This window comes from Dryobates pubescens, chromosome Z (genome assembly GCF_014839835.1).
Source record: "Dryobates pubescens isolate bDryPub1 chromosome Z, bDryPub1.pri, whole genome shotgun sequence".
NCBI classification, from domain to species: domain Eukaryota; kingdom Metazoa; phylum Chordata; class Aves; order Piciformes; family Picidae; genus Dryobates; species Dryobates pubescens.
This window is the reverse complement of record NC_071657.1, coordinates 107,765,234-107,787,858: the sequence shown is the minus strand read 5'-3', so window position 1 is coordinate 107,787,858 and position 22,625 is coordinate 107,765,234. Positions and strand designations below refer to the sequence as shown.

At 42.3% G+C, this 22,625-nt stretch overlaps 1 protein-coding gene across 3 annotated transcripts; it reads right to left on the bottom strand.

The window, feature by feature from the left end:
• Positions 1-285: 285 nt before the first annotated feature.
• Positions 286-21,457, bottom strand: NAPEPLD (N-acyl phosphatidylethanolamine phospholipase D). Of its 3 annotated transcripts, none has more exons than XM_054178171.1 (5): positions 21,214-21,457; positions 8,962-9,271; positions 4,174-4,820; positions 3,080-3,194; positions 286-1,930 (listed from the first exon to the last, which is right to left on the bottom strand). In XM_054178171.1, the coding sequence occupies exons 1-5, from the start codon at positions 21,405-21,407 to the stop codon at positions 1,805-1,807; spliced, it is 1,392 nt and encodes a 463-aa protein (XP_054034146.1). In that variant the 5' UTR covers positions 21,408-21,457; the 3' UTR covers positions 286-1,804. The 3 variants fall into 3 exon arrangements, with proteins under 3 accessions (XP_054034146.1, XP_054034147.1, XP_054034148.1); XM_054178172.1 differs by lacking the exon at positions 21,214-21,457 and adding an exon at positions 20,956-21,203; XM_054178173.1 differs by lacking the exon at positions 21,214-21,457 and adding an exon at positions 20,387-20,497.
• Positions 21,458-22,625: the final 1,168 nt, after the last annotated feature.

Below are 22,625 nucleotides of genomic sequence, written 5' to 3'. Positions count from 1 at the left end.
GTCTCTTCTCCCAGGCAACCAGCACCAGAACAAGAGGACACAGTCTCAAGCTGCACCAGGGGAAGTTTAGGCTCGAGGTGAGGAGAAAGTTCTTCACTGAGAGAGTTGTTAGCCATTGGAATGGGCTGCCCAGGGAGGTGGTGGAGTCATCATCCCTGGAGGTGTTCAAGAGGGGACTGGATGTGGCACTTGGTGCCATGCCTTAGTCATGCGGTCCGTGGTGACAGGTTGGACTTGGTCTTTGAGGTCTCTTCCAACCTTGGTGAATCTGTGATTCTATGTTATCCAAATAATTATTGAAACACCCTCCCAAAATCAACACAGAACAACTGAAAATAGTTTTAAACCAATTTTGGACAAATTCTGGTGAATACAAGAATTACCTTTTCAAGTACAAAATGGTGATGTTTGTCAGATAAGCCCATACAAAAGGAATGTTGAACTACTTTTTGTCACACAGAAGTTCAATCCTGTTCCAGAACCCTTCCACTGCAGGAACTTGGACTAACCGATGTTTGCCTCCTTGTACTGTTGTTTGTTGTCACTAAGCTATGCAAGACTTCCAGAACTACCCAGTATACATTTTTAAAAGATAACTGTCAACAGTAAAAGATCACTTCAGTTTGTTCCTAGCATGAAATCTCATTAACTGGCTTTAATTTGTTGTCAGAATTTCATGTCTTTAAATTGCAGTATGAATAGAAAATGTAATGCACAGCAAGAGGAAAAAAAAACACACACATCCCACAGACCAAACCAAATCATGCACCAAAGGAGTGATTTGCCAATGAATTCTGAAAGAGAAAACCAAGCCTTTTTCTTGGCAACGACAGGCTTTAATTCTGTGCATTAGCATGGCAATTTGATACAGATAGATGTAGCCAGGTTTCACAATAATGAACAGCCCTGGGTGCTCTCCTTGGACTTTAAAATTATATGGAAGCTACAAGGAAGAATAGCACAGCCCTTGCTTAAGACTTTTCCCTTAAAGGAAACAAACCCAAACCCAAATTACCAACAGGCTGAGTCAATGCAGAGACAAGCACTATTAAGAGATCCTTTCATCTCAGTGACTGCATTTAACAAGAAAGTTCTTTAAGACATGTTCAGACCTAGCTTACAAACACAATAGAATGAAAGTTCACAGAGACTCTGGCCAGCAGTAAGTTTGACACATCAGAGGTGCAGTAGTAATTAATCTCTCTCTTTAAAAGGCACATTGCTTTAGATCACTGGAAAATCCAGCTTTTGTGGTTCATCAGTATATGAAAATGTAGAAAGCACTCAGTAAAATCACTACTGTGCTTGTGCTTTAACAACACAGCTGTATTGGAAGACTCCACCCCACAAACCATCCTGTGAAGGTATCAAGGTACACAAGGCATAACCTGAGGATCAATGACTAACAGGTGGGAGGTGACATTCTAACGATGACCAATTCAAGTCAGCCATTAACTGTAGGAGTATGTCCTGCGCTGAGGTCATTATTGCTGCTGCAGGTACGATGAAGAGTTTCAAAAAGACCCAGTAGTTATCGGTGGGGTACATAAGAGTTATTCTCAGGCAATACTTAGATATTAACCAGGTTTTAGATTACCTCTCAAAACCTCTAAACAGAATAATTAGTAAAATTTATCACAAAACTTGTATACAAGTTTTAGTCCTGAAACTGGCAAGCTTAGCATCTAAAAATCCATTTCAGTCCAAAAAAATCTACTTTGTAAGTACATCACAATTAATATTTGTAACATTAATTGTTAGTTCAAATCAAATAGGGCTTGCCAGGATCTTCTCCTGCTCTGCCCTATTCAAACCCATCATTTGTACTCAAGTCCCGTGATTCTCCATGGTTTAAAACAAAGAAGTCTTCTTTTTTTAAGCCGTATCGTTCAAGAGCTTCATTCAGTTTAACTGGAGGATCCAAGTAATACTAAAAAAAATAAGAATAACATGAGGAGAAAGATAGCAGTGCAGTACTCAGGGGGAAAATAATATCATTGCTCCAAACAAGGACTTGCTTACGTCTTAAACATTGCCTAAAAGTTTGTCAAATTGAGATGTTTGATTTTCAGTTTTTAAAGGCTAGGAATGCTGATTTGCAGGTGTAGAATAACCAACAAGGCACAACTCAAGTCTTCTGCAGTGTGTTAAACTAAATCCCTTAGAAGCAGAAACATGGGGGAGGTGTCAGCACCTGAGAGATGGTGTTTTCCCTGGTGTAGTAGAACAGCTGACAGCTCTACTGGGGCTGAGGTTACATCATTGTGTTTGTTTTGTTTCAGAAAAGGCGCCATCAGGGACAAATCCTTCAGTTTTCTGTGCTGCTGAAGACAAAATAGCATTTGTATTGTGGGCACCGGTGACTTGGCTTCTTGAAAGCATCAGGGACAGAAAGTGTTCTACTCCAGTTAGAGAAAATGTATGAGATGAGCCCATCTAATAACATCAGAGCTGAATTAATGTAGTGGTAGTCCAGCTACAAAGTTGAAAAACAGCTGCCAGACAAGATGTATCAAAGCAGAGAGAGATACTGCCCTTTCATGGCAGGTGTTACCCTGAAGTTACCTGATAACTTCTTTATAAATACTGTGGGAGGCAACTAAACATCATTTGGGAAAAAAAATAAATCAACAACTCACTCAGTTTTTCCTGTTCTTGCTGGTATTTAACAGTGAACCAGCTGTTCAATATATTTCTTAGACAGACACAATTAATACATGCTGCATTGACCTGCAGGCATGCAATTCTTACTGCCTCCAAGGGATGCACTGATCAGTTCATCTCTGTTGCTGCATGTCTTCCCATCTTTCATGTTCTTCAGCTTTTGGTTAGCAGAAGTCACTGACACTGGTTTCAATAACTCTGCACTTTCAAATTAATCTTAACCACAGAAAAATGTTCTGTAATGAGGTATGAAAACCTTAGCACTGTTCTGACCTGCAGTATACAGAGTGACTATTCACTCATATGGAGGTTATGCTTTAAGTGTACAGAGAGATGAGTTAAACTGCATGAGCAAAGCTCCATCAGTGGCTGTGCACTCAGGAAAGCTGAACTCATGCAGGGTGTTGATGTTTACCTCGTTGGCTAAAGCAAAGGTCCCCCAGTGAATTGCTACAGACTTCTTGGCCTGAACATCAATATGGATTCTTACTGCTTCTTCAGGATCCACGTGCTGGTATTTCATAAACCACCTAGCAAAACATAAAGCAATTTTCTTGTGTGTCATCTAATTCAGAGCAAAATTTCTTCTTTATTTTCATTAAGTTGCAAAGAATCTGAAAACAGAGATGTATTTGCTCACCTTATCAACTGATGGAGCAACACATAGGACACTCAAAATCCACAAGCTGGAGTATACCCACAAAACAGTAATGCATACATTTCACTCCCTTTTTCCTTATCTGTATCTTTAGTTAGTATAAGGATGTATTACTGCTGCCTTAAGGCCACAGATCTAAATTCATCCCTGAAAAAATTCCATGCTAGCAGTGTATGCCAGAAAGCACAAGCTTCAGAAGACAGCCTAAGGGAATGGAGTGAAAGCAGGAGAGACCCTGGCAGTCCATGAAAGAGACCAGATTTTTACCTCCTCAGACTCCCAATTTCCTTTCCCGGCATAGACATGCTTTGCTGCCAGCACAAGAGCACTGTCATCTAACAGTTTAGATACTCTGTCATGAGCAGGATACAGACACCTAACCAAGCAGATCTTTCACACTCTCTAAAGGAGTAATCCTTAGCTCCAGAAAAGGTGCAGAACCAGCAGAAAGCCTGAGACAGGAGAAGAATGTAGTAAATTGCATGCATCTGAATGTGCTGGACCAAGTGATGCTACTTCAGAAAAACAGCCACAAAGTAATTCCACATTTTCACTCAACATTTTTCATGGAAGAAAGTAAGCTCTAACTGTGCTCAGGACCACAGAAAACCTCTCTAAGAACATCAGACATACACAGCCAAGCATCCTAGACACTTCAGCTCTATCTCAAATTGCTTGCTCTTTTTAATCATTCAGCAATTCCTTTTGCCTCAGCAATTTCCTCCTCTTGCTACTATATTCTCTTACACACCCTTAGTGCAGTACACCTGCAGTATTCGCTGATGAGTGTATTTTTGGTCACCAGTTCACCATTTCATTCATGTATTTTGATCAAACTTTGGGGTTCATACCTTGGCTCATATGCTCCAATGGGGATGGCTGCAAGATCAAAAGGTCCAAACCTTTTACCTATCTGTTCAAAAGCAACACAGTATCCAGTATCTCCTGAAAAGAAGAATCTGTTCCAGGGGCCCAGGATAGACCAGCTGCCCCAGAGAACCTTGTTGTCATCTGTGGCAGTCCTTTTACACCAATGCTGAGAAGGGGTGAAGACAAAGGTGACGGCATCGTGCCCGGGGACACAGTTCTCTTCCCACCAGTCCAGCTCAATCACATTCTCACAGCCACATCTCTGCATCCAGCCCAGGAGCCCCAGGGGCACAAACCAGCGCAGCTCACTGCCAAAGCGCTGGTTCAGGCTCATCACAGTGCTGTGGTCCAGGTGATCATAATGGTTGTGGCTGATCACCACTGCATCTATCCTGGGCAGCTCATCCACTGAGCATGGTGGGCCTCGGAAGCGCTTGGGCCCCAGCAGCTGCGTGGGGGAAGCTCGTTGGCTGAAGATGGGGTCAGTAAGAAAAATAAGTTCATCCATTTCCACCAGCACTGAGGCATGGCCCAGCCATGTCACTCGTAGACCAGTTCCTGTCTTCCCAGCGAGTTCAGGTCTTTGAACAAAGTAAGGTTTTAGTACTGGAAGCTCTTTGTCAAGTTCCTAGCAAAACAGAACACAACAGGCATGACATTTCAGAACGTGTTTAGCCATGGAACAGAAGCTGCATACACGGTACAAATTATTCCAGTCAAGATTTGCATTTTCATTCTATTTTTAGCAAACTAGAGAAATGGAAACACAAACCAAATACCTTTATAATGATAAATTTTCTAGCTACTTCCTCCTAGTTTCACCTAAAGTTTTTGTTAACACTGTTTTTAGTTCTCCGTTAAGAGAGAAGAGAAGGCTTGAGAGTGTCCCATTAGGTGAAGGGCCTAATAGAGCCTGAAGGCATTGCGGGGAGAGCACTGCAAGGCACCAACACCCAGGGCAAGGCTCTGCACTCAGTTGGCCTTCTTGACCTAAAAAATAATCTATACACTGTTTCTATACCAAATGCTCCAACTTAACTTGTGCAACTAAAGGATGCATCCTCTAAACCCTAACACAAATAGTCTCAAACCCACAGATGCAAGGGAAATCCACACTCCCAGAAGAGCTCCACAGAAGCTCTGACAGCCTTCATCAGCCTCACTCTCCTGTACAGAAGTAGCACATGGAGGAACCCTCACCTGCTTGATGAGAGCTCTTACAACTCCCTCTATCCATCCTGCCAAGAATTCCATGAGCATTGTAAAACACAAACTCATTTTAAGACAGACCTTAAGGCACTTAGCTGTGCTTCCTGTGATGTTTTATTGAGGCCTTCAAGGTAATTAAAGTTTCATGATTACTGAATAAATCACTGTACTGATCTCCCTGTACATTCAGGATGCAGTCCCATGAATAACTTAAAGTTGGCCAAAATCCATACACTGGGTAACAAAGTTATGGAAAACTTCCTCCCTTCGTGTTCCAGTGTGAATACTTAGGGAGTCTCCACTCATGTCTGGTGGGTCAGAGAACTGATTCAGCTGAACATCAATCCAGAGGAAGAAAATAGACAGCTGTCAGCTTTGTCAGCTTCCAAATTTGACTTGTGTGTAGCCTCAAGGTGGCACAAAGGAAGTCATAGGTAGGTAACATCTACTGAAACTCCTGGTCCAACCACCACTCATTGTCTCATTTTGAACCAGAGCTCTCTCTGAGGTCTTTTCCAACCTTATTGATTCTGTGATTCTATTCTCTTCATTGCAGTTTGGCTGAGATCCTTGTGCAGGAGTTTTCCTGTTAAAGAAACCCAACCAAAGTCTTCTCAGAGTTCTGACCATCTGCAGTTCTGCTACACTGTAGCTGAAGTTCTCTTCCCAAATAGTTCTGCTCTCAACTCCTTACATCTCTTCAGAAGGACTTTCTTGTGTTAGGCAGCTCCAACTGTTTTCTCTCCCTGGTAATCACAGATGTCCCAGCACCTCTGGTTCTTAGTCAGGTTCTCCCTGCAGTTGTTGCTGCTCTCATTCTCTAGCTATAGGACAGATTAGCTATGTCAGAGGTGCCCTCTCACTCATTTACAATCCAGCTGATGTCGTGACAGTTGAGGAGACTGGGATTTCCCTTGCTAAAACAGTCCTCACAGCTTCAGGACAGTTACTTTCTCCATAATATTTTTTTGATTTGGAGGGCATGTGCTGGGAAAAACCACACACACCTCTGCCCCCTGCAGTCCTGCTGTAAGGAATAAAATCTTTATGAAATTGTATTATCTGAGAATTAATGGACACAACATGTCTACTGAAAATCTTTCTTTTCTGTCTCCAGGAATAAGAAATAGAGAACCTTCTGGAAAGCTCAGTGTAAGATGAGTACAATGCCATCACTTAATTCCCACAAGAGTAAGCACAGTATGAGTATTAGACTGAGACAAACTGCAACAGAGCTTTGAAACATGGTATAAATGTCAAATCATAGAATGGTTAGGGTTGGAAAGGACCTCCAAAGGTCATCTAGTCCAACCCCCAAATCAGTTATCAACAGAAGCAAAATGTGCCTTATGCTATCTTATTTTCATCACTGAGGTCATACAAACACTTCACTTGTGGTGCCCCTTCCCCCCTCCCATGCGCTTCTTTCCTTCCTAATGCAAAGCAAGAAGCAGCACTTGACAGGCTTTGGTAGGACTTACTAATTAGCTTAGGACTTTTGGCACTTGGTGCATGCTGGAATACCACTGGATTTAACAGAAATGAGAACAATCTCAGATGTTGATACAACAACTAAAAACTAAACACACCTCAAGAGCACTGAAAAACACTCATTCATAATGGCTGTAATGGAAATGCAGGAAGTTTGTGTGTTCTGGACAATCACATAGGCCTGCTGGTGAAGGCATGGTTGGAATACACAGAGCTTTACACAGGGAAACACAGAGCTGGGATCAGGCCTCTTGTTTTCTTTGCTTTTTTCCCCACATTTGCAAAGTCTTTGGTACAAATAAAGTTAACCTGCCCATCACTGCAGGGTGTCACTATGCACATTAGGCACAAGTAGGATTCTAGCTGAAGGATGTGCTATCTAGCTGAACTAAGTAAAGCATGAAGCCCTTAGTCTGAACATCAAACAACTTCACAGGTTCTTTACACATTGATTTAGGTGTGGAACAAACATAAATGGTCAAGCATCAAAGTGGCAGAGGACTCAAGAAGTGCATTTTATTGATCCCTATCTAGGGTTTTGCAGGCACTTAATTCAAAAATTTCATATGCAAAGCAACAAAATTAGTCCAAAATGAATCCTGGCTGGGTCAGAGAAGCAGCTTCACAAGTGGTACAGTAGATTTCATTGTAATCATCCTTTATTGCAGGGATAATCTGTAAATTAAAGGAGTGCCGCAGCTCTCCACTGCCAGTAGAGTGCTGTGTATCCTGCATCTGCAGTACACCTTTAGTTTGTCTTCCAGCTGCTTTAGTCACTAACCACAAGTGGCAAAATCTGAAGCCTACTGTGCACATAGAGAGTAGGACAGTGGTCAAAGGCAATTGCAAACACCATGGGTTTTACACAAATACAGCCCAATATCATAGTGCAGCCCACTGTCTAGAAAGCTGTGCACACTGAGGCACAGCCACTGCTACTTCTACAAGGTGCAGACAATGTCTAGAAGCAGGACTTCAGTCAGTTGTTACTATTATAGAGCAATTATAGCCAAGATTATTTCTCCCATAACACATCCTTAAAGAAACCTTCACCCCTCTGACCACCGTAACATTGCTTTCCTGACAACAAAGCTGATCAAATTCCTTCCTTCACAAGTAATTCGCCTAAAATACAAATGAAAAGTGTAAGTCCTTTGCTAAATACTGAGTAGGAGGTTTACAGCTTGGTCATGCCTTTTTTGGCATGGTTAAAAGCTTTATTAACACCTGCTTGCTGAAAAGTGCCTTCCCTGGTTCCACACCCTTCAGTACAGCTTTTCCAGAGTGCTGCCGACACAAAATACCTTGCGAAGTAACCTTAACTGTCAAACTGTAACACTTCTTGTGGCCACAAAGATAACCCATGGCTTTCCATGGAGAAGCAGCTTCTCGCAGAGGCTGCCTCCTCTGCTTCCTTCTTTATATAAAACACTTGACAGAAGCCATACCCCAAGAACAAATAACGAACAAATAATGGTGTGGCCCAGTGAACTGGCACTGCACCTTTAGTGTTTCAGTACAAATCATTGCTCAGGTTAGCTTTTAACAGATGGATTATTTTTTTCTCCTGGTATATTGAAAGAGAAAACTATAGATTTGCAAGCTCTTTCATGAAGAAATGTCAGCAACTCTTTATTGCATTTTCATGAAGCAGTTGTAAAGTATGTAGTAAATGGCAGTGTGAAAAATAGAAGTCAGGTGAGATATGCCACAGCTACTTCATGCAATATAAATTACAGTAGCAGCATGCTTCATAGGGCAACATCTATTAACAAAGAAAGAATGTAACTGCAGAGCTAGGGGGCATTTTTGCTGTTTTAGTAAATATAAATTGAGCTGGATAAATCAAAGGGTGTAGCACCAACAGAAAAGGAGGATGAAAATCAAAGAGGCAGAAAGTATTAGCAAATCTTTTGGAAAGAATGAAGTGATAAAACAATCAGAAAAACAAGACTTGAAAAGTCTCCAGAAGGTGCTCCCTAAGTATTAGTTAGAAACTGTCCTATTTCTTGATTAAAGCAAGGATAAAGGCAATGTCAATCAAGAACAGGAAGCATGCAAGTGTTTACCTGCTTTGAGCTTGGCACATTGCTGTTATTCTTTTCTGTGAGGGACCATTTCAAAATATTTGGCAAGGTTGGTGATTTCCATGTTGGCCATGGATTGACAAACCTCCCATCTTTGCCCCTCTTTGATTTAGTTACATCCTCTTCTAATCTGTAGTCCAGCCTGAAGCTTTTCCTGGAGGTCCTGGAAGAATCGCTGCCCCTGGAGCTTCGGCCTGAATTCTGACGCTTCCTCACTGCTTCTTTAGGGTACTGGTTAGACACAGTCAAAGGCTGCTCCTCCTCTGTTTTCTTATCCATGGCTTTTGGAGAACTAAAACAGATTTTGAATTAATCAGTCTTTTCTTGGACCAACATCAATATCCATAACAACGAATGTTCTCACACATACTAGAAACAACTCTGTTGCTCTTATTTTATGATTTACTACATTCTTTTTTCCTCAACAAAATATGTTTTTAGAACAGTTGCTGTTACACAAAAGACTTCAAAAACATGCTGTGGCAAGTAGACAGGAGATGAACTCTTTGTAGTTGAGGAAGAATTTTTGTCCCTGGTATGCACAGCTTCAGATACTAACACCATTAGCTGCCAGCTGCAAGAGTAGGGGGAAGGGTGCCTCAATTTACATTTGGCAAGAAGAAGTTCCTCCTGAAACCTGGGGAGGTTCAGTGCATGGTGTAACATGATCCTGCAAACCTGTTCAAGAGACCCTGGAACTAGAATATGCTAGGATTTGCTCATCTAGGGACTTTGTCTTGTAGCAAGAGCAGCAGCTTCTACTGACAACATGCACATACAGCAGAGAAGTCAGAACACAAAAGACATTTGGTCCTATATTCTCCAAAAGCTTATTGCACTAACAGTAAATGCACAGCTTTAAACGTGATGTTGATACACATTTAACCAAACTGACCAGTGAAAGGCCACAGAAAATGGGAACATCTCAAATAAATTGTGGCTGCAATGTGTGCTCTTAATTCCACACCAGAATGCAAAAATTAGAAAATAATCAAGCAAATATTACTCCTATAAAGTCCCAGTTCTGCCACATTTCTTAGAAAACAGCAAACTCAGCAGCTAGAGCCTCTTATTCCAAACTGCATTGATGGGTTGCAGAGTTTAGGAACATGAAGTCCTATTTCCAAGGTGTAGAAAAAAAATCCCCATTTCATTTTAAAAGCTGCTAATGCAATCCAGTTGAAGCTAAATGCTCCAGTTTCTGCATGGACTTTATTCAGCTGAATGTCAATTTACTGTTCTGACAGACTGCTGTGCTATAGAGTACACAACTCTGGGGCTTACAAACTCTCCCTGATAAAAACTAGAAGATGACACCTGAAGGCTGTACTGCCATTCAGCCAGACTTGGACAGGCTGGAGTGCTGGGAAGGGAGAAATTGAATGAAATTCAACAAGGCCAAGTGTAGAGTCCTGCATCTGCGAAAGCTGGGGGTCCTGGTGGACTAAAGGATGCCCATGAGCCAGCAACATGCCCCTGGGGGCAAGAAGGGCAATGGCACCCTGGGGTGGATTAGAAGGGCTGTGAGTAGGTCAAGAAAGGTTCTGCCCTGGTGAGGTCACATCTGAAATATTCTGTCCATTTCTGGGCCCATCAGTTGAAGAAGGACCTCAGTGAACTGCTTGAAAGAGTCCAGCACAGAGCCACAAATATGCTGAAGGGAGTGGAGCGTCTCCCTTGTGAGGAAAGGCTGAGGGAGCTGGGTCTCTTTAGCTTGGAGAAGAGGAGCCTGAGGGGTAACCTCATTTGTGTTTATGAAGATGTGAAGGGCAGTGTCAGGAGGACAGAGCCAGGCTCTGCTCAGTGTTGTCCAATGATGGGACAAGGGGCAACTGGTGCAAGCTGGAACAGAGGAGGATCTGTGTGAACATAAGGGAAAACTTTTTCACTGTGAGGGTTACAGAGCACTAGAACAGGCTGCCCAGAGAGGTTGCAGTCTCCTTTTGTGCAGACATTCAAAGCCCACCTGGATGTTTTCCTGTGTGGCCTGTACTTGGGGATTCTGCTCTGGCAGAGCTTTCGAGATCCCTTCCATCCCCTAATATTCTTTGAATCTGTGACCCAACAGATTGTAGACATCACAATAAACTGCTTAGGTGCAGGAATGAGTTTTATTATGCAACTGTGAAGTTCATCCTGTAGTAAAAGTCTCCCCGCCCCCATATTTCAGCCCATTTGCTGCTTCATCAATTCAGATACTGAAACTTCAGCTCTGTACTCATATGAGATGTAGTGGGCTGAGGCACGAAAGCCAGTCCACTCAAACAACATTTTCAGAGAACAGAATTACAGCCCACATTTTTCTTAGAACTTGCACAGTTCAGTGTGCCCCTCACAAGTTCCTAATGACAAGGAACCAGAAACACATTGTCACTGCAACCCTTGCACCCAAGGCTTTGCACAAAACAAGTGCTAGCAAACTGAACCCAAATGCATTTACCGGGGTCCTGCAAGCTCAGATGCATAGCCTGTCCCTGCTACTTTGTCAGCAAGGAGTTCCTAAAGAGAAAGCAGTGTCAGCTGCAAAGCTGTGACTACTGATAAATATTGTGATAGTTTCTTTAAAACATACACATTATTTTGCCATACAGTAAAGAAAAAATGTGAACACATCCAAATTCACCTCTAATGAAGCAGCTGAACAACAGTCAGCAAATACTGCTGAGAGAATGCCTTTGGTTAGAATCCTGGTTTAATGCAATTGCTCTGTACTCTAGTTTCCCTCTTGTTTTACTGAAACTACTCTGCTTCTGTATTTCCTATTTAGCAATGAGATACCACATCTGCATCACAGTTCTAACTGAGCTGCCACTAAACAGTTACTGGAATAAGCCTTCAGTAAACAGCCACCCAAATTACTCTGCACCATTTTAAGCAGATATAAATGGCAACAAAAAGAATCAGTACCACAAAAAGAAAGACAGAAGACCCCATAAATGGTAATGGGTATTTTAACTCTTACTTTAACTAAGGAAGGTTAGTGATTTTTGCATTCCTCAAAGACTAATCTCAATGCCAGCTCAGCTTATTAATTTAGCAAAGCACGGAGACAGCATAAAACATCCACTCTTCTGGAAAGCATCATGAAAACAAATCACAAAAGTTTAATCAGATAGATACTTAATTCCAGGAAATTTTTCTATTAACAGCTCAGATGTCTGATTTTAAAATATATAACTACTGTAATTACTGTTCCTACAACGCACTTGCTAATAGAGAGCAGAGTGCCTCAGGTTTTATTTTTAAGCTGCTGTTTATCTATTTATTCATCTCTAAAATAGGTGAATTCTACTTTTGCTTACATTTTCATATAAGCCTTTGATCTTATTCCGAAAGCATAAACCTCTAGGGAAGTGGGGATCAACTATGCTGATTAAACAAACACAATGCCAAGGCATTTAGGGCACTGCAGGTATCTGTCTGCCAACATACTTTCCCCAGGAAGCACATACATTACTGTCATTAGTATTCCATGAGCAGCTGAAGGGGTAAAAGAGCTCTGCACTCACAGAATACTTTAAATCAGTTTACATGCATAAAGCAAGGGACACATTTACAAACAACTGACAAAGTAATCCTGATGAACTTCAGATTCCTTTGACACATCAGTCTTGGAGTTCATTTCTGATTTGTTTAAACTGGTAAAATATATCCTACAGTATTCATGGAATATAGTCAATAGGATCTATTTTTTTTCTTATCAAAAAATGTAAATAATTTCTTGAAAGACAGCAATCATTAACTTAAAATATAATTCAAGCAGTTATTAGTCCAAAGAAATTCTTACCCTTTCACAAAAGAAAGTACCTACAGACAAGGAGATTTGGCAGCTCTATTTTAAATAATAGAAAACACACAACCAGAAGTGAGCTGATTTTTCATCCAGTTTTCAGAATTCTTATCTCTAAAAAAAAGATAATAGTTTGGTACTTGCAAAATAAATTTAAGCACTGGATTGACAGTCAAATTATGAGCAATAGAGACAGCAAAAATCAAACTGGAATAGAGCTGTGTTCACTTTGAGAGGGGCAGGGGGAAGGGAGTCCTGTCTGATGACTAGACATTATTGTAATGTTCCAAAAGAAATCATCTATTTTCCAAACTTTTAAACTAAGAAGAAAATCACTACTCAAAATCATTAACAAATGGAATCCATCCTTCAGGATGAGGTGACTTATCCCCAAACAAGGGCAAGTGGATTACCACCATTTGTAGGAGGGGCTCAGGCAAGATACAACGCAACTGAACTCAGAAAAGGAAAGGGACCAAGGCATACCAACTACCACAGGAAACCCATCTGTCAGGAGAAATCCACAAGGTACTCCAGAAGGTACTCTAGACAAACCATCACTGTCTGCTGAACAAGATGAATCAAAATGCAGGGCTCACATATCTCATTTTCCAGCACCAAATACCAAGAGATACCTAGTAATTCACAAAGCAAGGGAGGAGCTGTGGATCAGGCAGGACATACCATTGAAATCCCACCTCTTTTATTGCAGTTAGCAGACTTACAGCTGTAAACAGGATATAGCCCTTGTGACTACAGGTTTGAGGCCAATTATTTATTTTAACATTGCCTATATACCCCAAAATTTAAATACAACTATTTTGGCATTGAGCCTTCTGTTTAGTTAGTGAAACTATGCAGTTATTTTCCTAAGTATTTCTATACTTTTGCTTTCTGTTCCAAAAGAAGGTTGGAAACAGAATACATGAACATTATAAGGAGCACTCTGCCATTAAGTTTTTCCTGTTTATATGATCTTTTAAGCAACAGAGCTTCAGACCAAATTAACTCCACTTGAAGAAGAAACGCATTAACATAAAATCTGTTGTGCAAGTCTTCACCTTTTCCAGCCAGCCTCCTCTAACCTCCACTACTCCATAACTGAAATGATGGAGCTCCCCCTAAGCAGCCATGTACAGACATGCTACTGACCGTGAAGCCTGCCAGAACGGACTCACCCTTCTTTTCCACACAGAAATGTGGGCCTTATTTGGCAAATCCATAAAGCCCAAAGTTTAATAAAGAGTTATTTTGAAGCTATGGTTTCCTGGAACTCAGCAACATTCAGAAAACTTTATACTTACCTTGAAAACATTCCATAGCTCTCCAAATATCCCTAATTCCATTTCCAAAGCCATAAATTCATTTGTCATCATTGTGTTTCTGCAGAACTACATCCAGAACTGGCTGCACTATACACCATCTCAAAGTGACAACACACTGTTCCTAGCAGGCTCAGACTGCTGCAGCCTCCCAAAGCAAGAGTCTGAGCTTTCTGCAAGCAATATACTTCTACACAACCACAAGATTTTCTTTCAACATATTGTTTTTAATGTCTGCAAAGATCACACTTTTTGGCTTGAAACAAAACAAAACAAATAAAAATTGGGAAAAGGCTGCTGTACACTCAACTACCGAACAACTGCCAGCTAAGTTTTGGCTGTTTTCATTTTCTCTTGCAGGTTTGAAATTGCCTGCTTTAAATAATGAACAGTTTGAGAGTGGAAAATTCTGAATGCATTTAAACTTTCATGGTGCAGTAGTTCAGGGCTGCTCATCACACAACTGCAACTCATCAAAGCAAGCAGCTCAGCTTTCTGCAGACCAATTTGGAAGTGTTCTTTCACTTTCATGCACATTTTTTAACCACTGCAACAGCAATCATTTCAGGTGCTCTTGATCTCAGAGTTTCACACGCACACAAAGGTCTCTCAAGCTTGCAACTTGCTGATTTATACATTCATTATCCGAGATTTCCTATTGAATGTTACAAGCAAGCACAAGCACTGTAAAAATTTTCATTCACAGAATGTTAGAGGTCAGAAGCTCCAAGGGTCATCCAGTCCAACCGCCCTGCCACACCTGGATCACCTAGGGCAAGTCACAGCAACACATCCAGGTGGGTTTTGAAGACCTCCAGAGATGGAGACTCCACAACCCCTCTGGGCAGGCTGTTCCAGGACTCTGTCACCCTCAAAGCAAAGGGTTTTTTCCTCATATGGAGATGGAATTTCCTGTGCATGCATTTACATCTATTGCCCCTCATCCTACCACTGGGTATCACTGAAAAGACACTGGTTCCATCCTCCTAACAGCCACCTTTCACACTTCTGTAGATATTTTAACAGCCAGATTGGGATTCCTTATGATGGCCTACTCCCATATTTTCCAAATGTCCACAAAGAAACAAATCCATGCCAGAACAGCCTTATTCCATTATTTGCTGTACCATTTTATTACATAGCTATAGGCTGCTAGGCCAGCTTTTCTCTGTTCTCAACAAGTCTGTAAGGATCACGATTCTACAGTGATTTTTCTGTACTGTTCAAGAAAGTGGAGTAATTAAGTAGAACAGAAACAGCTCTTTCCAGAAGCAACCTCATAGAACTAGGATGAATCCTTTACCATTCTCCAGTTTTAAGGTCCAACAGGAAAACAAAACAAAGTTGTATTTAAACATAACAGAGAAAAAAAAAATAGTTACAAATAAACCAGACGTGAAACATCTCCACATGGTCATCTGTTGTTAGACTTTTTTTCTGCAACAGCTGTATTACTTCCGCAGCCACCACCATTTCTGCATTCATTGCTCTCCTAGGCTTGTCAAAACAAAACATTTGTGTCCACTTGGTGAATTAGTTCAAGAAACTGATGCAGCTGATACTCACTTCTTACCTGGCCATCCCACTTGTATTACTATGTAACCATGCAAGTGTTTATATCACCAAACTAGCCGGGCCAGAGAAGGCTGAGAACAGGAATATACTGCTGTCAACAAAGCCTACCTATGCCAGTACTGCTATAAAAAAGCAATTCATTAAATACCTCTCAGTTAGAATTCACTTAGTAGAGCTGAGTTACACTACCAAGTTAGGTTCAGTAATGCCCCCTACCATTAATATATTTCATTTTTCATTTGTTCCCTATCCAAGGCTCCATCCACATTTACAACTGCTGCTACTCACACTCTACCATTTCATATCACACCAAAGGAAATTCAATAGCTATCTACAACCAAAAAGACAGACAGCCCACTCCTTACTACACACTGCAAACTCTACTCTCCTGGCAGTCATTATGGGAACTAAACCAATAGAAAGTTATTCAGAGCCGTTGGGGTGCCTATCAGCTACATCCTTACATGCCTCTGGATACAAATGCAAATAGGCTGTAGAGTCAGGCCTATCCCTAGTACCTGGAGCCACCTATTTCTCAACCCTGGGTTAAATCCCATCAGCTAAGGGCACTGTATCAACTGTATAAAGATGCCTCTTACTGGAATTGGGACTATGCATAACTGTTTTCCCTTTGTTTCCAGGTGCCCCAGCTGACTGCCCATGTCCTATGGTCACTTTGTAGTTCTCAAACATGTTTATGAACTGCATTTAATATTCCAGAAGTTTCTGTTACATGCATACTGTTTAGATTGTGCTCCCTGACAGTAGTTGTCCATAGAGGCCATGCATATGAACAGAGACGACCAACCCAGGAGCCAATTCTCTTAGCTATACAATTTCAGCAAATTATTTCCCTTTCTACCTTCATCTTCTACTGCAGTCTGGAATAAAAGGATTCAGAAGTATCCATCACATTTGAAAAAGCAGCCTAGGCTATCATTACCATTAAGCACAAGAGCAGTCTTAATTCTGTGCTATTGCTGAAGCAGTCACCCAAGGAAAGCAGGAGTCAAATTCCCATGTCAGAATGGAAAGTGCTTTCCTTTGCTCTCTCTAAACAACCCATTTCATACAACTATTTAATGCATAGGGAAGAATGTTGGAAATGCAAGAGGTGTAATGAAAATGTTCCTACCTGCTCTGCAAGACTCAGGCTGACAACACCCTGAAGCAGGGTTTGTGCCTTGCAGCTGTGTTACACTATGCAATACAATAACTGGATCACCAAACACACATTTGTATAGAATTTCAACCCAGCTTTTCCAAAAGAGCAAACATGAAATTTGTACCAACCCAGCTACAGGATCTGGACTGCAACTTTCATGTTCTGGTACCAGCTGGAAGTATGTATGCAAATGAGCAGTTAATTTCAACTGCTCTACAAATGGGACTAAAGTTCATAACAGAGGCCAGCCTTCGCAGGATGAGGCCTGCTGTTAGAAAACACAGCCGAATGTTCAAGTTTAGCATTTACAAACTTTCTCCACACCCATGCGTTAACACCCTATGCGTCTTGGGGTTAAGCTATGCAGCGTTGAAGCAATGTGAATGCACATTTTTCTGAACTAAAATGAAGTTTTAAAATATTGCAAGTTCACACTGCATCCTGAGGGTAAAGGTTTCCCATCTAACATCTCACATCAGTTAGGTATGACAAAAAATAAATACCACTAAATGTAGTGAAACTAAGGCTACACTCAAGCATACTGTGGCAGAAACCCGAGTCCTTTTGCGGCACATGGCCCTGAAGGCAAAGGAAGAACTGTTTCTATAGAAGCACACAGAAAAAAAACTATTAAAACCTTGATCCATAGGTTTCGTGTGACAAAGCAGGATCTGGATCAGTTCATTTATAAAACACCTCTGCCACTTTTATGTCTGCAACCACACAATCGCTATCTCCACCTCATTGACTAAGCCCTTTTCTTTTCCTTTTCTCTCTGTGCCAGAAAGGAACAAACTCCTATGCAAATCTTCTCTAGACTCACACCAAAAATAATCCTTAAAAACCCTTTAAAACTTCAGTTGCCCAGGAAGTTCAGCAACACCCAAGCAAAAAACAGTTTTATTTTCAAGTTAATAAACAGTCATGCAATTTTGTCTATATACATATCTAAATGCTTGCCTATTTGATTCCAAAGTCCAAATACATTTCTCGGCAACAAAAAACCCCCACAACTTTCCCTAAATTGTCTCTAAAACTACTTAGATTTTCAGTGTAAGGCCAACATTTGCTTGTCCCAACAACATATTCTCTCTCCTGTCTGTGTATGTATGTACATATCCCTCATAGATAGAACTATTTTAAACATTTGACTTCAAATTCATTGAAATACAACTAATTTCCAGGTCACTTAAGATGGCAGAATTAGAAGGGGTTTGTTGTTGGGGTGGGGGGTGGGGGAAAGGTCAAAAATCTTCTCTTGAGTGCAACTGTTCAAAGACCATCTTTCACATGAGTTAAGCTAGAAGGTCACTAGCCTTTCCAAATATAAAAACTTTGAATCTCCAAAACTGCAGACTGGAAAGTCATAAAGTCTTGACTGTTCTTTAACTGAAACACACTTACTAGCAGGGACTCCAAGTGAAACATCAGCCATAGCAAAACACAAATAGCCAAAGAAACTGGAAGTGTCACAACATGGTAACACTTTTCAAGACAACCCTATTTCCTGAATATAATCATCCTCCATTCTATCCCCATGACTCTAGGTGTCTCTTCATGTTTGCTAAATGAAAGGCAGACTGCTTTGGTTGTTAGTCAACAACAACAGTATTGATATTAAAAGTTGTTTGGTTAGTGTTTGGTTGGTGGTGGGTTTTTTTAATTACGGAAGAGTCAAGGCATCTTTCCAACACAAATGTGAGCAGCCTACTAATTTTCAAGGTACCGTCCAAATGTAGGTGTTTTAGGAAAACAAGGCGTTTCATTTAAACACACCTAAACAGATGCACACAAACAATTTGTTGCTACAATCTCATTGTCAGAAACAGTTGAACCTCACTAAAACCCTCCCTCAAAAGCCAGTCCACAGCATGGGAGCGTTCTGCCTCGGGTGAAACTAGTTACAAATACTACAAGCAATAAACCCTGAAATCTTATCACACGCCTTACTCAGCAGGCAGTAGCACTACCACCTCCAACCAGGGCAACAGATCTTACACCAGAAAAATGTCATGATATACATCTTGATACACATTCCTCACCACTTGACGTTTTATCAGAGCTTGCTTTCTGCAGCAGGACACAGTGGCAGCATGCTGTTTTCAGTGCCACTTGGCAGTACCCAGTTCTCTGCTAAATAGTTCTGTAAGTTTTATCTGCTTGGGTGCAGTTGTTTGCTATTTGACCCCGAATCACTCCTCCTTTATACAGCTGCTAAATAACAACATATTACATGCAAATAGTAAATAACACGTCACTTCTTTCCTAGACTGTGTAAGAAAATTCGAACCAAGCGCAACATCTGATCTACAGAAAAACCCTTTTTACTCAAAGCTGCGATTAGGCACAAGATGCCCAAGTGCTTTACCATGGTCCTGGCTCTGGACCATGGTATCAGAGGTAGGATTCTGATTGTAACACTAGCCAGTACATTGCAGCTACATACGTACAACAATTGACTGGGAAAAAGGCGGGGGGACAGAGGGAAAGTCAGATCAGGAAGGGATTCATAGACATGACAAAAGGCAAAAAAAAAATCATTTCACAGCAGGTATGTTACATACAAAATCACTAATTAATATGGCAGCATTTCCATTTTTCTCATCAGAGACAAAACAACTGCCTCCCATTTGCAGAAAAGAATGCAAAGGCTATTTCTGGGTGGAGAATCAGCAGTTTTGGTTCAATATTGAGCTTATAAAGGCTGAGGAGATAGCATATTTCTGCTGAGGCAATTTCTCAGGTCTGCTTAGCTAAATGAAGAAATAGTATTGGATTGGTTCCTTTTAAAAAGACTGCAGATATCTTTTGACTTGGGCCACGCTGGAGCCAAATTAACTGTTATTTATATTTAAACAGTTTTGCTGTTCACTTACTTCCTCCTCTCCTGAACGTGTCCTGTCCATCACAGCAAGGAAATCAGACAGAGCTTCCAATTTTCAAGTATTCAAAATTCCCATTATCTTTTTTTATAACAGCTATTTCAATTTCAGATAATTTAGGGTATTTCTAAAGCAACTGTTGCAATAATTCTTGCATTAACAATATATAAAAATGTTATTTCTTCTGGTATTCCTTAGTGGTTTAACTACAAAATTAATCAAGTTTCATATTTTATTAACTGGTAAAGCTAATACTATGAATTAAAAAATGCATTACTCTTTTTCAAGGGTCTTTTGTAAAAAAAAAGAAGATATTTTTCCTTTCACTACCTTTAACCTTTTATGTCACTTTTGTCCGTGTAGTTTGAAAAATGAAGAAAAAAAAATATCAAAGTGCAAATCATTCTTCCTTTTAAAACTGAAAGCTTGCTTCATAATCGCCATTCAGGAAACTGAGTGACAAATCACAATCATCACTAGAAATAAGCATTTTTGCATAAGTTTAACATGAACTTAACTGCACATTGTCAAGACATTCAACAAATACTTTTCCTAAATCCTTACTAGAGATAATTGCGGATCACTAAGATTGAGTGAAGTAATTAAATTAAATGACTGTTAGTATCTTCCAGTTCACACTGTCGCAAGAAAATGCAAGAAAAAAACCTCTCACGATAAACATCTGCTCGTGTCTCTTCTTCAAAGGAGAACATTCCCTAAACCGTCAATAGTACGAAGTGTATTTTTCACAGGCGATTACATAACTTGTTTCTGAGCTCTGCTGCAGCGTATTCCACTGACGATTTAAGGGAGACGAAAGCATCGCAGCTGGGAGGGCGGGGGTGAAGGTAGGATTCCTGCTTCCAGGATTTCTCTCATCAGTGTGAAAGGCTCTCCCCGTCCCAAGTGTTTTCAGAGCTGATGCTAGTCGTAGTTTGTCAGTCAAGACCGCGGTACCTCTCGGGGGCGACCTTAGGGCTCCCTAGGCAGGAATCGTCCGCGTCCCGCGCAGCGCGAGCCCCGACACCGCGCACAGCCTGCACCCACCTCGGAGCCCAGACAGCGCAGGAGAGACCAGTTACACAGCTCCATTTCGGCCACGAGCCAGGGCTCAGCGGCCCCCACCGCATAACTTTAATGAGAGGACGCCCGCACTCGCTCTGCCCCGCTGCCGCCGGTGGGGCTCCTCGCTTCGGCCCCGCTCCCGCAGGGGTTCAGCCCAGCGCCCCCCACCACACTCACCCGGCGGGACCCCAGTACCGTACGTCCCGCTGCACCCAGTCCCGCTGCCGCGGTCGGAGCAGGTGCGCAGCACTGCGCTGCTCCAGCTCCTCTGGCCGGGCTTCGAAAACGACTGGTCGGGCAGGTGCCGCTCCCTCGAAGGGGCGCGGGGCGGGAGCCGCCGTTCAGGTTTGTCTCGGTCCCTCCCAGCCCACGGGAAGGCGCGGGGGCAACGACCCCCGCCTCCAGAGCGCTGCCTGCCGCCGGAGCGCCGCTCACCTCCCGGGCTGCTGTTGGCCCTGAGGAGTCTCGTCCTCCTCCTCCATGCTGCCGCTCCACCCCCTCCGCGGCGGCTCCGTAGCTCTCCGGCAGGAGCCGTTGAACGGCTGCGGCTTCCCACCTGACCAGCCCGCTGCGGAGGGCAGCGCGGCGAGCTGCAAGCAGCAGCTCCACAGCGCCCTACCCCTCACCATGGCGCGGCGGCACTTCCGCGCTCCGCGGGGCCGTTCGGGCGCCCAGTGGGGCCGGCCGCCTGGCGGTGCGTTAGCAAAATGGCGGCGGAGAGGGGGTCGGGGCTGGGCTGGCCGTGGCAAGCCGGGCGCTCTCGGGCTCGGAGCCACAGTGGGATAGTGTCAGGGTTGGCAGCACATTGCTGCGGCTAGAGCTCGGACTACTCGTCGGCACCGGGGAAACACGAGCACTTCGTTCTGTTCCCGGTGGGCACTGGCGGTTGGTGAACGTTGCCGGCAGTTCCATTTGGGAGTACGAGCACGCTCCGACCGCCAAGTGCTGAGGTGAAAAGTTTCCCAGTCAGTTTTCTCGGCAACCCTGAGGACTTCGGCAGCCTCGAGGGCACCATCACTCACGGGAGATGCGGCCCGAAGGAAACCCTGCACGGCCCTCAGCCTCCCTCCCGCAAAGTAGGTCCCTGTATCCCTACAAACGTTTCTCCGCATCAGGTAGTTAGAAGTCGTGCCCACATTTCTTCAAATGCTCGCCTCCCCCCTGGTTATGCCTTTGAATAGCTCACACACTGCAGCTGATGGCCTGGGAAGTGATGGGGGTTGAGTGATTTGGTACCAATGTAGAGAAACGAGGTTCTCAGAAATGCGTGTTTCTATTAATCTTTCCTTACTTCTTTATGCACATAATACAATGGAAGGTAAAGGACAAAGCTACGCAGTTGTGCTACCAAAACAATTTAATGCACAGCAGCAGTATGAAATCTGTCTGGAGCTCCAATAGCATATTTGTGTACATTTCATCCTGAAGTGCAGGAATGGATGTCCAGAGAAATCTTACTTATGTTCAGAGGCCAGACTCTCCAGGTGGGTGTTCGGAGGCTAGAAACATGAGCCTTACTCTTCTTATCATTGATCTAGCATTCTCTCAGTCTCTGTAAGGTAATACAGAGGTAATACAACCAAGTCATCTTGTTCTGTATGAAAAAGACAGGTGTGGTTTTATTGCTTATGGTGAGGCAGATTTGCTGACCTTTGTCAGTGGAAAAGACTAATTAATTTCTTACTTTTGGCTCTTCTCACCTGACATTTCCCAATCAGTTCATCCTATCAGTATGTCCAATGCTAAGCTGGCCTTGTAGTGGCAATGACTTGCACATTATTAAATACAAAGCTGAACTGACTGAAGTTATTTCTATTGTTACTTTGTGGAATCTAAGACCTTCTAGG